The sequence below is a fragment of the Papilio machaon genome, chromosome W, assembly GCF_912999745.1.
Source record: "Papilio machaon chromosome W, ilPapMach1.1, whole genome shotgun sequence".
NCBI classification, from domain to species: Eukaryota; Metazoa; Arthropoda; class Insecta; order Lepidoptera; family Papilionidae; genus Papilio; species Papilio machaon.
In genome coordinates, this window is record NC_060015.1 from 9399762 (window position 1) to 9414827 (window position 15066).

Below are 15066 nucleotides of genomic sequence, written 5' to 3' on the forward strand. Positions count from 1 at the left end.
GGGAGAACCCTCCCCCGGATCAGGAGAGTGCGTGGCGGCGGGCGGCGGAGGCGCAGCTCGTCACCGAATGGCGGGAGCGGCTGCTTACGGCGTCCGCCGGCCAACGCACCATTGAGGCGATCCGGCCCGTCCTCGAGCTCTGGACGGGTCGGAAGCACGGGGCTCTCTCGTTCCGTCTGGTGCAGGTACTCTCGGGACACGGTTGTTTCGGGGCGTATCTGTGCCGGATTGCGCGGCGAGAGCCCAGTGCGAGGTGCCATGAGTGCGGCCACGCTGAGGACTCGGCGCAGCACACCCTGGAGTCGTGTGTGCACTGGTCGGCCCAGCGCGCCGCACTCGTGGCAGAAATCGGGATGGACCTCTCGCTGCCCGCTGTCGTCAACGCGATGGTGGGTAGCGAGAGCTCCTGGAACGCTGTCGCCTCCTTCTGCGAAGAGGTGATAGCGCTGAAGGAGGCGGCGGAACGCCGGCGGGAGGAGGACGCAGCCGCGGACCCTCTCCGCCGTCGTCGCGACGGGCGCAGGCAGCAGGCGCACACCCGCCGTCTGCCTCCGTAATGGCAGAGCTCCGGGCGATGGACGGCCTATTGGCCCATCGCCCGCCAAACCTTCGGGTGCTAGGCGCGCCTGGTATCGGGTGCGCCTTAAGACGTGTGTTGTGGGGACTCCCTACATCTTTGTCCCCACAAGAGGAGAGTCCGAATGGACAACGCCGGCTGGGTCGCGGAAGATTGCGCAAGTGTTCCCGTGACCCAGCCACAAGGCGGAATGGAGGGCCCGAGGGGTTTTAGTGAGTATGGCCGAACGACTTTAGGCGAGTCCCACACTCCCTGCGCCACTGCACATACAGGCCCGGCGCAGGGGTGCGTAACTGCATTTCCCCTCGTACAAAAAAAAAAAAAAAAAGGATTTGGCTGGCTGGCCAGGATCCAACCAACCATTGCGCTGAGCGCTTCCGATTATCGTAAAGAACCCATTTTTCATCACAGGTAATGATTCGGTTTAAAATACCTTCATTATTGTGCCGGTTTAGTAATGTAACGCAACAGTCGACGCGCGTTTGCCGGTTTGCTTCAGTCAATTCGTGAGGTACCCACCTTTCAAGCTTTTTAATCTTCCCAATTTGCTTCAAGTGAATTAAAACAGTTTTATCACTAACATCGCAGCCTGCAGCTAACTCGGACGTGGTTTGCGATGGATCCGCTTCCACAATAGCCTTCAACTCTTCATTATCAACTTGAGTCTCAGGCCGTCCACGGGGCTTGTTCTGCAGATCGAAATTTCCAGAACGAAAACGTTGGAACCAAAAACGAACTGTGTTTTCTTTTGCAACACGACCGCCATACACATCATTCACCCTTCGAGTCGTTTCCGCAGCACTAGTGCCACGGCGGAACTCGTACTCGTAAATAATGCGATATTTTAAGTTTTCCATTTTGTAAAATGAGTGACGCAAACAGAAAAAAACAGAAGAAAAAAAACAAATGAATGACGGTCATCGAACCACAAATACATGAGTCTATAGCTGTACAAATTTGAATTTGGAATTCCTTACCAAAGAGGAGAAATTCGTGATTAAAGTGGCCAGTACGAAAAACGCCAATTTCATATGTAAGGACCTAATATATAAGATAAATAAATAATAGTGAATAAAACTCATTTGCCAAATTATAATACACTTTTATTTTTCTCAAAATTTCCTCATCAGTCCACACAGCTCTTCCAGGGCAACCCTGATGCCTGCAAGCTCAGTTTTTAGAGCTGTCTCTCTGCCTGCACGCTCTTCTTCCAATTGAAACAATCTCCTCCTGACATCTGAGCCAGTAGCCGATTGTCTCCTTCTAGATTGTGCAGGTTATGAGGCTGCAAAACAAAGGACAATTAGTAGGGGAGCCCAAGCGGGGATTTCGGGATTTCCTAAAGCACGGCAGATTAATATACAGGGGGATACCTTGTACCCGGTTAAGTACCTCCACAAAACATGGGGCCCATGTATAAGGCCGAACCGTTTTTCTATTTTTTTTTTGTCAAATCAGGCGAATCCCTCTACATAATCGTCAGATTATGAGACAGTACGTTTAGAACATAAAGATAAACCATATATATCTTAATCTGACGCGCTTGAGTATTTCAAAATGGCGAAGTTTTTTGCACATTATAAAAATGACCGCGAGTTTGCGTCCCATCGAAATCGTCAGATTAGTGAATAAGAGCTTTTTTTGGTGCACTTAACACTCCCTTAGAAAATCTGACGCGCTCGATAAAAATTTTTTTTTTACATTTTTAAAAATCTATAGCCGCTTCCCCCACTGATGTAAAGGTATATATCATATAACATTTTTTTCTTCTTATCATCTAAGCTTTGCATCCCAATAGGTCTCTACGATGCTCGAGTAAATCCCCATTTAGCCTCGTGGGCTCCCCTATTAAATGGGCAAATTTGTATGGAGTCTGGGCCAACATCTCAACAGTGATGAAACCCATGCCATTTGAAAGATTATGGGGTGTTATTTAATTCATACTATGGCAGCCATGTCGAAATCGAGTGCGAACATGGTGTTTTCGAGCATTCAAAAATATAATAATTACTATGGGAGTTAGTAGCATTAGCGTGTTGTGTTTTATATTTAAGAGAAAAAAGAACAACATGTTTGTTTGTTTATTGCTTTATTATCATTTATTAATAATACTACACAGAAGGCGGTACTCCTGAGCACGGCACGCATTGTGAGGAGGTTTCTGTCTCTGGAGGCCTAACCGCCGGTAGCTTGGGCCCAAGGCTCCGCTGCCGACGTATCCAGATTTTTTATATTTTTTTTAATATTGTTTAAGATTTTATTAAGAAAAATATATAAAATTAAAAAAGAAATAAATATGTGGAATAATAATAAACTTCTTTATTGTCATCATAAGGAATACAATATTTATGGCATTAATAACAACACAAAAATATGACAACAATGGGCTGCAGGCCCAGCGTAGACCGCAAGGCATAGCCTTGTGGAGCTGGTTTTCAGCCTGTGCCGGTGGGCCATGCGCCCATTCAGAGGTGCCCATCTACTGGTTTACAACATAAGGAATTTAGTAATACAAACCAAAAAAAAAATACATCCTAATATAGAGAATTAAAAAAAAAAAAATTGGTTACTTTAAAATAAAAAAGAGCACATTAGCTTTATATTCAAAAAATAGATTAATTATAAGTTTATTTGTCTACACAATAATTTTTGCTTAATTTTTTTTAAAAAAATCTGTACAGATACAGGACCGCGCAAGGGTGGGGGCAAGTCGTTTTATATTTTTGTGGAAGCAAACTTGAAACTTCCTCTGTAGCTTGTACTCCTATGTTTGGGAATTTTAAGAAAATTCTCCATTCTTCTACGTGTTTTTCTGTCAGTTCTGTCTTGGAACCAGTCGAATTTTGTATATAAATATTTTAATAATATACAAACATATGTTACATTTTTGTTTCGGTAAAAAAACAAAAATGTAACAGATTTTATTAAATGTAACAAATATTTTTGTAGTTCGAAAAAAATGTTTAAATCTATGTAATAAATGATAATAAAGCAATAAACAAACAAACATGTTGTTTTTTTCTCTTAAATATAAAACACAACACGCTAATGCTACTAACTCCCATAGTAATTATTATATTTTTGAATGCTCGAAAACACGATGTTCGCACTCGATTTCGACATGGCTGCCATAGTATGAATTAAATAACACCCCATAATCTTTCAAATGGCATGGCTTTCATCACTGTTGAGATCTTGGCCCAAAATGCCCATTGTCCTTTCCAATTATTATATTTTGACAGATGAAAGTCTATGATACTAGAATGCATGAAAAGCATGAGATATTTTATTTAACTGTTTATTTGGCACACAGTTATTTTTTTTTTTGACAATTAATTAAAAATAAAGGTACTTTTTGCCATTGCTGGATTGTTTTTGTACAACCACTCGTAGAATTGAGTGAATTGCACAATTCTTCCCACAGTCTCTTAGTTTGGACATTGCCATCGGCACCTCTCAATCTTTCACGAGCAAGATCCCTATGCTCGTCCAAGAAATTGAGAAGTACGTCAATTTGCTCTGGAGTAGCTGTACCCGTATGTGGAACCATTTGTTAAACTGAAAATATGTACTTCTAGATTCGTATTATGAAGAAGAGGCGATAATTATAGTAAACAAACTAATAAATAGGTATAATATGAGGTTTACTTACGAAGTTTATTATCCAAAACAAACGTCGAGACCTCGAGAACAAAGTGCAGACTCAAAGTGAGCTTGGAACCTTCTCACAAATTATTTATCGCGACAGCGAAGTATGTGAAAAGCACTTGAAAACATGATTAACAACAACAACAACAACAGTTAACACTTGAAGAACAAACTTTACAAAACTTTTTCAAATATTTGGTACAAAAAATCCTAAATGACGTTTGACAACATCGTGAATATATGTACAATTTTAGTTGTCGTACATTGTTACCAATGTTAAGCTGAAATCGGGCTCTTAAAATAGGTCGGTTAACATCGTCAGTGATTACATTAGTAAGGTAAGATGTCGGACATGTTTGATTTTTGGTTCTAGAACTGACAACTAAAGGATAGAATAATGACGCCGCAAATGAATCGATTTAAGTAATTAAAAATTAAACATTATTTTTTCCGCACCATATATAAATTGAAAACAATTTTCTACTTTTACCTAGAATATTTTTCGACAAATTAGAACAATAAAATTATTTCAGACGTATTTTAATTACAGAGTCATCTGTCGGTGGAAGGGAAACTACTTATTGGCTCCAAAACCAAAGAGTATATATTGAACGGTTCGTTTGGTACCTATAACACCAACAGAGTTGAACACCTCCGTGAAGTTGGCCCCCTCACTTTCATTTTTTTAACTTTTTTTTACGCAAATCGTTTGAGAATCGTTTGAGAGGGTTTGAGAGAAAAGAAATATCGTTTGAGAGTTCCTACTTTCTCCGTAAAAACAATTTCAAATTCTAGTGTTAAGTTGGCCCCCTCTCTTTACTTTTTTTTATTTTTTTCAATGCGAATCGTTAGAGAGTCGTTTGAGAGACATTAAGAGAAAAGAAATATCGTTTGAGAGTTTTTACTTTTTCTGTAATAAATATTTTAATTCTGGGCATCGAAAGTTACAAATCGATTTTCTTTTTTTTCCTAATTAAATATGGCAATCATGCACATGGACGTTTCAAATTTATTGTGTAGGTAGAGAATGGTAAGAGAGTGATTGAGAGAAAAGAAAAATCGTTTGAGAGTTAATACTTTTTCTTAAATAAATATTTCAATTTCGGAATCGAAAGTTACAGATCGGTTTTCCTTTACTCCGAAATAAATATGACAGTCATGCACTTGGACGTTTCAAATTTATTATGTAGGTAGAGAATGGTAAGAGAGTGATTAAGAGAAAAGAGAAATCATTTGAGAGTTAATACTTTTTCTGAAATATATATTTCAATGTCGGAATCGAAAGTAACAAATCGATTTTCCTTTTTTCCGAATTAAATATGGCAATCATGCACTTAGACGTTTCAAATTTACTGTGTAGGTAGAGAATGGTAAGAGAGTGATTAAGTGAAAAGAGAAATCGTTTGAGAGTTGATACTTTTTCTGAAGTATATATTTCAATGTCGGAATCGAAAGTTACAAATCGATTTTTCTTTTATTACGAATTAAATATGGCAATCATGCAATAAGACGTTTCAAATTTATTGTGTAGGTAGAGAATGCTTAGGGAGTGATTGAGAGAAAAGAGAAATCGTTTGAGAGTTAATACTTTTTCTGAAATATGTATTTCAATTTCGGAATCGAAAGTTACAGATCGGTTTTCCTTTGCTCCGAAATAAATATGGCAACCATGCACTTGGACGTTTCAAATTTATTGTGTAGGTAGAGAATGGTAAGAGAGTGATTGAGAGAAAAGAGAAATCGTTTGAGAGTTAATACTTTTCCTGAAATAAATATATCAATGTCGGAATCGAAAGTTACTAATCGACATAGGTGGGCACAGTTAATCAAAAAGTTAACTTCGTTAATCGTTAATTCGTTAAATAAAAATTTAACTTCGTTAATCGTTAAAGCGTTTAATTTACGAAAATTTAACGCAAGTTAAAGTTAACAGTTAAAGTTAATTTTTGTTTATATCACGAGTATAAGGCGCAAGCGGGAAATGGCCATATGAATAATCTCCGAATCGTATGGACTAATTTTGTCGAGACCTTCTATTGAAGAATTGAATTGAAATTGAATTGTTCTATTAACAGGCTATTTTTTTACTGAGCTTACGAAATCTCGGGCGATCGCTAATCCTATCTATAGTTTAGTTATATAATATACTAAAATATAATTTAGACAATAGGAGCGATGTACTAATGCCTGTACCATAATAATGACATAGCATGCACTAGTTACACACACTTATATACTACACTGACAATGATGGACAATTGACTTTTTCAGTCAATTTTTTTATCGACAATCCGACGTCACGGAATTAGAGAGCTAACTAAATTTAGACAACACAAATTTTCTATTAAACATTAAGACATGTGATAATATTCAAAAGAAAACAATCAAAACTTTTGTGCAGTATTTACATTTATCTGTTACTATTTGCACCCGGATATTCATTTGCTCATACTCCAACAACTGAACATTTAATTTTATGAATAATTTGGTAATATTTTTTTATTTTATTTTAGCTAAGGACCCACGAACAGACTTATCATTTTTTACGTACTTTTTATTTATTAATAAAACTTCTAACATCAGAGGAAACTTATAACATTGATAAATAAACTATATAACCAATCCATTGATACATCTCAACGTATCAAACTATACAACTGAGATGCCTTCGATAACTTCTATCATCTAATGATCTATCGTCCGATCTATTGTTATATGTTAAGTCAAGTTAAATTACTCTCAGTGTGTAGAGCATAAGTTACACGACATAACGAAAACAACCGATCGAGGGTGTTGTCTTCTCTTTCTTATCACCTTTAAAATCGTTATACTTAATTAGTAAGAATATGGTTTTGAATTATTTTCAACGACATTCGATTAATTTTAAAATAAACTTTCGATATACGTAAAAAAATCGATGTCTTTTTGTAAAGGTCACTTGTGGCAACATTTCAAATATTAAATTTAGCATAACACAGTTTAACATTATTTCACTAACATAATTATTTTATCTTTTTCCTCATTCTTTCTCGTTTTGTCGTATACTTTTTTTTGTAAACAAACAAATTATCTTCGCTATTGTCTTTGTGCAGCGCACGTGCATCCCCGACCATTAGAAGGGTTGGGGCCATAAATCCATCGAGTTCGTTATCGCATTCTCTGTGCGGCTGTCCATTTGATCCTTTGTTCATATTTTTAAAATGTAAAGTTATTTTTTGTTGACTATGAAGAAGCCCCCAAAAAAACAAACGACGGTAATAAACACCTAAATCCCTTTTGTTTTTGAGGAACGTTTATTGCGTGCACATTTCGTCTTTCGAATTTTTTAATTTTTTTTATTGTTTTTTTCTTATCTACGCAATGACAAAAAAACCCTATTTGTACGCTTTTTCATATGAACCATAAACTATTTTTTTTATATTTTTTGTTGTCTTTAAACTCCAACATTAAAATAAACATTTTTGTCTGCAACAAAGTTTAGTTGTATTTTAGGTACGACGTTGAAGAGTAATCTCGATTATTTGATTGCAATTCAACGCAGAGTTTATCTCTTTTAATAGATTTTGCGTCTCACGTATAACAATTATTATATATATTTTTTTTAAATCAAAAGGTGGCAAACGAGCAAAAGGCCACCTGAATTCGCCGAAATAGCGAGGCGACCGTTGCATTCGTGCACCCAACAAATATTGTTGTTGCGGGATCTACCACTGTGAATTACGAGTAAAGTGTTTTCGAACCTTATGTTGATTTTATAACAAAGTCTTTTTCTAAAAAAAGTGATGTTAAATAAATGAAAACAATATAAAAAACGTAATAAAGACTTTTCGAGATATTTGTGTAAATGTGAAATAATTATTAAACTTTGAAGGTGTCTAGCGCCTAAACTTCACAATATTTGATAGAGGTAAGTTTGTTTAAACCGTCACTATTTTCTAACAAGGATTCTGTGGTACTCTTTTGATCACGTCTATCCCGGCCGCTCGGTGTATTGTATGACATGCATCACACTCGCTCGTTCTCGTTCTCGTTCACCATTCGACTCGCCGACGGTCGCCGAACATAGCCGAACTTACGAATGTAACCTGATGCATAATTTAAATAAAATGACAACACGTCAATAAGTGTCTATTGTAACAATTAACGGACTAAATTAACGGAAGTAGAATTTAACGGAAGTTAACAAGAGCGTTAACACTTTTTGAATTTAACTTAAAAGTTAATCCGTTAAGGAAAATGTTAACTTCGTTAATTAACGATTAACGGATTAACGAGTTAATGCCCACCTTTGCTAATCGATTTTCCTTAAAATAAATCCGAAATAATTATGGCAATCATGCACTTAAACGTTTCAAATTTTTTGTATAGGTATAGAATGATTAGGCAGTGATTGAGAGAAAAGAGAAATCGTTTGAGAGTAAATACTTTTCCTGAAATAAATATTTCAATTTCGGAATCGTAAGTAACAAATCGATTTTCAAAAACTTACAAATCTCAAAAATTTTAATATTTATTTCAGAAAAAGTATTAACTCTCAAACGATTTCTCTTTTCTCTCAATCACTCTCTTACCATTCTCTACCTACACATTAAATTTGAAACGTCCAAGTGCATGGTTGCCATATTTATTTCGGAGCAAAGGAAAACCGATCTGTAACTTTCGATTCCGAAATTGAAATACATATTTCAGAAAAAGTATTAACTCTCAAACGATTTCTCTTTTCTCTCAATCACTCCCTAAGCATTCTCTACCTACACAATAAATTTGAAACGTCTTAGTGCATGATTGCCATATTTAATTCGTAATAAAAGAAAAATCGATTTGTAACTTTCGATTCCGACATTGAAATATATACTTCAGAAAAAGTATTAACTCTCAAACGATTTCTCTTTTCTCTCAATCACTCTCTTACCATTCTCTACCTACACCATACATTTGAATCGTCTAAGTGCATGATTGCTATGTTTAATTCGGAAAAAAGGAAAATCGATTTGTTACTTTCGATTCCGACATTGAAATATATATTTCAGAAAAAGTATTAACTCTCAAACGATTTCTCTTTTCTCTCAATCACTCTCTTACCATTCTCTACCTACACAATAAATTTGAAACGTCTTATTGCATGATTGCCATATTTAATTCGTAATAAAAGAAAAATCGATTTGTAACTTTCGATTCCGACATTGAAATATATACTTCAGAAAAAGTATCAACTCTCAAACGATTTCTCTTTTCACTTAATCACTCTCTTACCATTCTCTACCTACACAGTAAATTTGAAACGTATAAGTGCATGATTGCCATATTTAATTCGGAAAAAAGGAAAATCGATTTGTAACTTTCGATTCCGATAGTGAAATATTTATTTTAGGAAAAGTATCAACTCTCAAACGATTTCTCTTTTCACTTAATCACTCTCTTACCATTCTCTACCTACACAATAAATTTGAAACGTCCAAGTGCATGATTGCCATATTTATTTCGGAGCAAAGGAAAACCGATCTGTAACTTTCGATTCCGAAATTGAAATATTTATTTAAGAAAAAGTATTAACTCTCAAACGATTTCTCTTTTCTCTCAATCACTCTATTACCATTCTCTACCTACACCATAAATTTGAATCGTCTAAGTGCATGATTGCTATATTTAATTCGGAAAAAGGAAAATCGATTTGTTACTTTCGATTCCGATCTTGAAATATTTATTTCCAAAAAAGTATTAACTCTCAAACGATTTCTGTTTTCTCTCAATCACTCTTTAACCATTCTCTACCTACACCATAAATTTGAAACGTCCAAGTGCATGATTGCCATATTTAATTCGGAAAAAAAAGAAAATCGATTTGTAACTTTCGATGCCCAGAATTAAAATATTTATTACAGAAAAAGTAAAAACTCTCAAACGATATTTCTTTTCTCTTAATGTCTCTCAAACGACTCTCTAACGATTCGCATTGAAAAAAATATAAAAAAGTAAAGTGAGGGGGCCAACTTAACACTAGAATTTGAAATTGTTTTTAAGGAGAAAGTAGGAACTCTCAAACGATATTTCTTTTCTCTCAAACCCTCTCAAACGATTCTCAAACGATTTGCGTAAAAAAAAGTTAAAAAAATGAAAGTGAGGGGGCCAACTTCACGGAGGTCATTATACACACTCTTTGCCATTTTGCATTTTGCATATCTGTAATCTGTGGATTATAAATAATGGTCCGGTTAATATTATGCCAGTACAGTGAGGTAGCGGCCCTTGAAATCTGCGCTGGCATCCAACTGGCATACTGCAAAAACTTACTGGCGCCAGCACCAGTAAGCCAAAACAGTCCATGCCAGGCCAGCGCTACAGTCCTACTGTACTGGTATAATGTAAACCAGCCATTAGGTTAGAATTCAAATTCAAATTCATTGCAGTGCCCCAAGCACGAACATTTTGACGTACGGTAATGTAAATGTATCGAGTTGCCTTTTTGTATGAAAACATGAACAGCGCCTCTATCGAACGTTAAAGGAACTAAATTTGGAAGCACAAATACTTTTAGCTAACTATCGTAATGTAAATGTATCGAGAATGATGACGTCACATAGTCAAATGTATGAAAATGGAAGCACGAATCTTTTTTTGACGTACGGTATCGTAAATACCTGCGGCTGGCTAATGTAAATGCTCGAAAGTTTTGTCACTTAGATTTTGGTGGTGAAAAAAGTTTCGAGAACGTTTGTCTGGACAATTTAAAGTTATTTCATTTGTATTTGAGACGTTATTCGTACAAAAATTATGTTATCTTTATTAAGAAGTCGTCGTGTGCCATTATATTATTATGTTTTAAGTGAATTAATTGAAAATATTGACAATGAAGTCAGGGATACAAGGTAAGCTAATTACGCTTAGATTTATATGATTAGTTAATGTAATGTATTTCAACTTTTAACTAAATTCATATTTTAATTCATTCTATAAAGGAGAGTAGTACTTAAAAAACATAAAAATAATCATTTTCGGATATTATTTAAAATATGAATTGGCCTACACAATAATAAATATTATTTTTGTTATGGCACAATTAAATAAATTCTAGTTAGAATATAATAATTATATAAAATTCTGATTAAAATCAATGTATATTAACATTAATTAATGAATAATAACATTTTAAAATATATGTACCTTTTTTCTAGGGAAATTACTAGAAAAACTTTAAACAGAAGAAGATTTAATCTTCTAAATCTCAGTGACATAGAGTTTAAGAATAGGTTTCGTCTGAGTAAATCAGCTTCTAAGTTTTTGTGTGCTGAACTCCGCCAGAAAACAAGTATAAAATCTACCAAAAGAATCAGCTTAGAAGAAAAGGTACTCCATATATTATTTCTCTAATCAATGTTATTTATCTCTAATTCAAAGCAAACAAAATATTATTTTCTTGCGTGCTAATAAAGTTTTATAAAATATTATCTTTTCATTGCAGGTTTTATGTGCATTGTCTTTTTATGCCACTGGATCATACCAACGACTGGTTGGAGAGGGGAAATATTTAGGGCAAACAACTGTCAGTAAATATGTAAGGGAAGTAACAGATGCCCTGACAACTCCTGAATTAATTAATTATTTTATAAAATTCCCAATAACAAGGTCACAGAGGGACTTGATAAAAAAGAAGTATGTGATGGCAATATTTTTACTTTATTTGATTGTAAACAATCTGATTTGTGTATTCTGAAATCAGAAGAAGTGATGAAAGATACATTGTTATATATTGTTTATGTTATAGATTTTACACCAAATTTGGCATACCAGGAACAATTGGATGTGTTGATGGATCCCACTTTCATATATTTTCTCCAAGCAGTGAAATTGAACATCATTTTTACTGTAGAAAACACTTTTACTCTTTAAATGTACAAATGGTAATTAATCGGCTAAACTTACATTTAAATTATACTTTAATTATAATTTTATATATAAACATATTATTTTCAGATTTGTGATAGCGACTGTCGTATCCTTAATGTGAATGCTAAGTATGGTGGAGCTACACATGATGCATTTATTTGGGAAAATAGTGATGCAAATAAATTCATGCAAGAGCTATATAGAAACAATGAACAAGTGTGGTTATTAGGTAAAAATAAAATATGTATTAATTATAAGTGATTAAGAATATAATGTTTAAAGTACATAAATATATATTAGTAAAATACTATTTTTTCAGGTGATTCTGGATATCCCCAAAGGCCTCGGTTGATGTTACCACCTGTTACCGATGCTGTTGAAGGGAGTCCTGAAGCAGTTTACACAACTGTTCATGGAAAAGCACGGGTGGTCATTGAAAATACATTTGGGCGACTTAAGAATAGGTGGCGTTGCCTAAGTAAGGATCGCACCCTCCATTACAATCCTGAGAGGTGTGCTGCTATAATCATGGCATGTTGTGTTTTACACAACCTAGCAATTGACTTTTCGGTGCCAGATACAGAAGTTGAAGTTGTTGAGCAAAGTACAAATACATCTGAGGTAGCTCTACAAGAATGTGATGGAGATGATTTACTTCGGGGTAGAACTTTTAGAAATATTCTTATAGATAAAATTAGTAGACTCCATAATGTTTAATTTTTTTAATTTTATGTCTTCAGTTACATAGTATAACTTAATCCTAAATTTTTAAACTATTATTAGATGTAATTAATTAATTATAAATTTATGTAATACTAATAAATACTTTTATTCAGTTCATCAAAGAGATCACCTTTCAAAACATTTAAGAACATCCATTCCTATCATCATTTATTTCTGTCATCCACAAATTTATTCAACACTTTTAAAATCTCTTTCATTACCTCCAACAATTGACCTTGCAACGGAAGCTCTACATCACGCTGTCGTATTCTTTCTCTCTCAAGCTCTAACACTAAACTAACTCGTTCATTCTCAGATTCTCTTGCTTTGGCCTCATTCTCACGTAACATTTTCACTAACAATGCAGTCTTGTCCATTTTTGGTTTTTTTTTTGGTGGAGGCTTCCATAGTTTTGGAGAAGGAGCCGCCGTGGGTTGCTGACTCGTCCCAGGAACATTCCAATCTTCTGGAAATATTAATTATGTAAAATATATGTGTTAAGAAATTATAACCATGAGATATTTTTATACATAAATCTAGAGAATGTAATTTACCATTTGTAACATCAATTGGAGTGTATTGTAACTGCTCATTGTCAGTCGAGCTACAGATCTTTAAATCCGAGGATATCACATTTTTTTCCTTTTCTGTTTCATTTTTTTCCTCTGAAAAAAGACTACTTTTTCTCTTTCTACCTGGGTGTCCTGTGAATTATAGGAATAATTTAAAAAGCATAAAAAGGTGTACATGTGTTAATCCTGAACATAAGCTATATACATTTCAAATTACACTCAAATTAATACAAACATACAAAACCACAAAAATTCACATTTATATTGTTAGTATGATTAGTGGGTTAACAAGAAGTAAAACAAAAACATTTTAAATAAAATAAACTAACTGAAGTATTGAATCCAAATCCAGCTTCATTTACTGCCATCCCTGTAGCTGCCTGAACTCCAATTATCTGCATTATTCGATTTTCTAAATCTGTTAATGATAATTGAAGTGCAGGCCCACCACCCGTAGCTTGAGCAGCCCTATTAATTTTGGCCCATTTCCTTTTTACATTATTTTTGTAATCACTCCAAACCTTGATGAATAAATATACAAAAAAATAAGCACACAGTTGATATATAGTAGGCATGCAGAAATATAAACAAAAATACTTAATTAACTAAAAGGCGTCCTAATATTAGAAAATATTAGCAATATACTTGCTTTCCGCCACTTATCATCCGTTCGAGGATCCCCGCTACCATCACTATTTAATTTTTCTGCCAATTCTTTCCATTTTTGCTGTATAAAATGTCGACCACGAGGACCACCACTTGGCTTTGATAAATCACCATTCCTAGCAAATAAAAAATATACATGTTTTTCAATTTTTTAGTTTAGAGAAATTAATTATATTCGCACTTCATTTAAAAAAAGTATAAATACTACAAAAGCCACTTACTTTTCCATAAATTCCACCATCATAACATATTGTGCGTGACTCGTTCTCATTTTGTAATGATTATGAGACAAAGAATTATTTAAAAAGTTCTTGTAAAAGTAACAATTTCAAACAAAATGGTTCGTTATTAACTCAAGTGTTTTGAAGTGTTTCAAGTGTCAAGCGTCGGGGGCGTTCATAAACACGATGCTTAATTTTAATAAAATGCGTTTTAACGTTAACTAATAATCTAAGTAGTAAAACAACAAAAAATATATTTTTTTAACCAGAAATTTATATATCTAACATATGAAATTGAAATGTATGTTAAATATTATAAATATATCGTGAGTAGATTGATTATAACGGTTATAGTTATTTTGTACAAGGTTTCAGAACGCCACGGTGTCTCAACACTAATTACATTAGAATGACGTCACTAATGTTTTTATGTCGAGCTCTCGAATACATTACGAATGTGCTTCGTGCTGCGAACTTTGATTTGGTGCGGTATTCGTATCGTCTACTCGATACATTTACATTACCGTACGTCAAAATGTTCGTGCTTGGGGCACAGTTCATTTGTGTAGTTTGATTTCGAAGGAAACGGACATTTTTGGTCACAAATTAATGTTCGTTTAATTTTTACTACTCCGATAATTTTTTTTTGGTCGTCTTAGTTTATTATTCTTTCTTTCAAGTTTTGTATTGATATTTGGTAAGAATGTAGATGTCTTCTCGAATTTTCGTTCTTTTTCTCGTGAATTGTTAACAATGTCTGTGCGTTACATAAAAT

At 34.5% G+C, this 15066-nt stretch overlaps 1 protein-coding gene across 1 annotated transcript; it reads left to right on the plus strand.

Moving 5' to 3' along the window:
- The first annotated feature begins 10996 nt into the window (after positions 1 to 10996).
- LOC123723121 (putative nuclease HARBI1) lies at positions 10997 to 12826 on the plus strand. The gene is made up of 6 exons (XM_045685674.1): positions 10997 to 11091; positions 11398 to 11569; positions 11685 to 11875; positions 11988 to 12123; positions 12197 to 12338; positions 12429 to 12826. The coding sequence occupies exons 1-6, from the start codon at positions 10997 to 10999 to the stop codon at positions 12824 to 12826; spliced, it is 1134 nt and encodes a 377-aa protein (XP_045541630.1).
- Positions 12827 to 15066: the final 2240 nt, after the last annotated feature.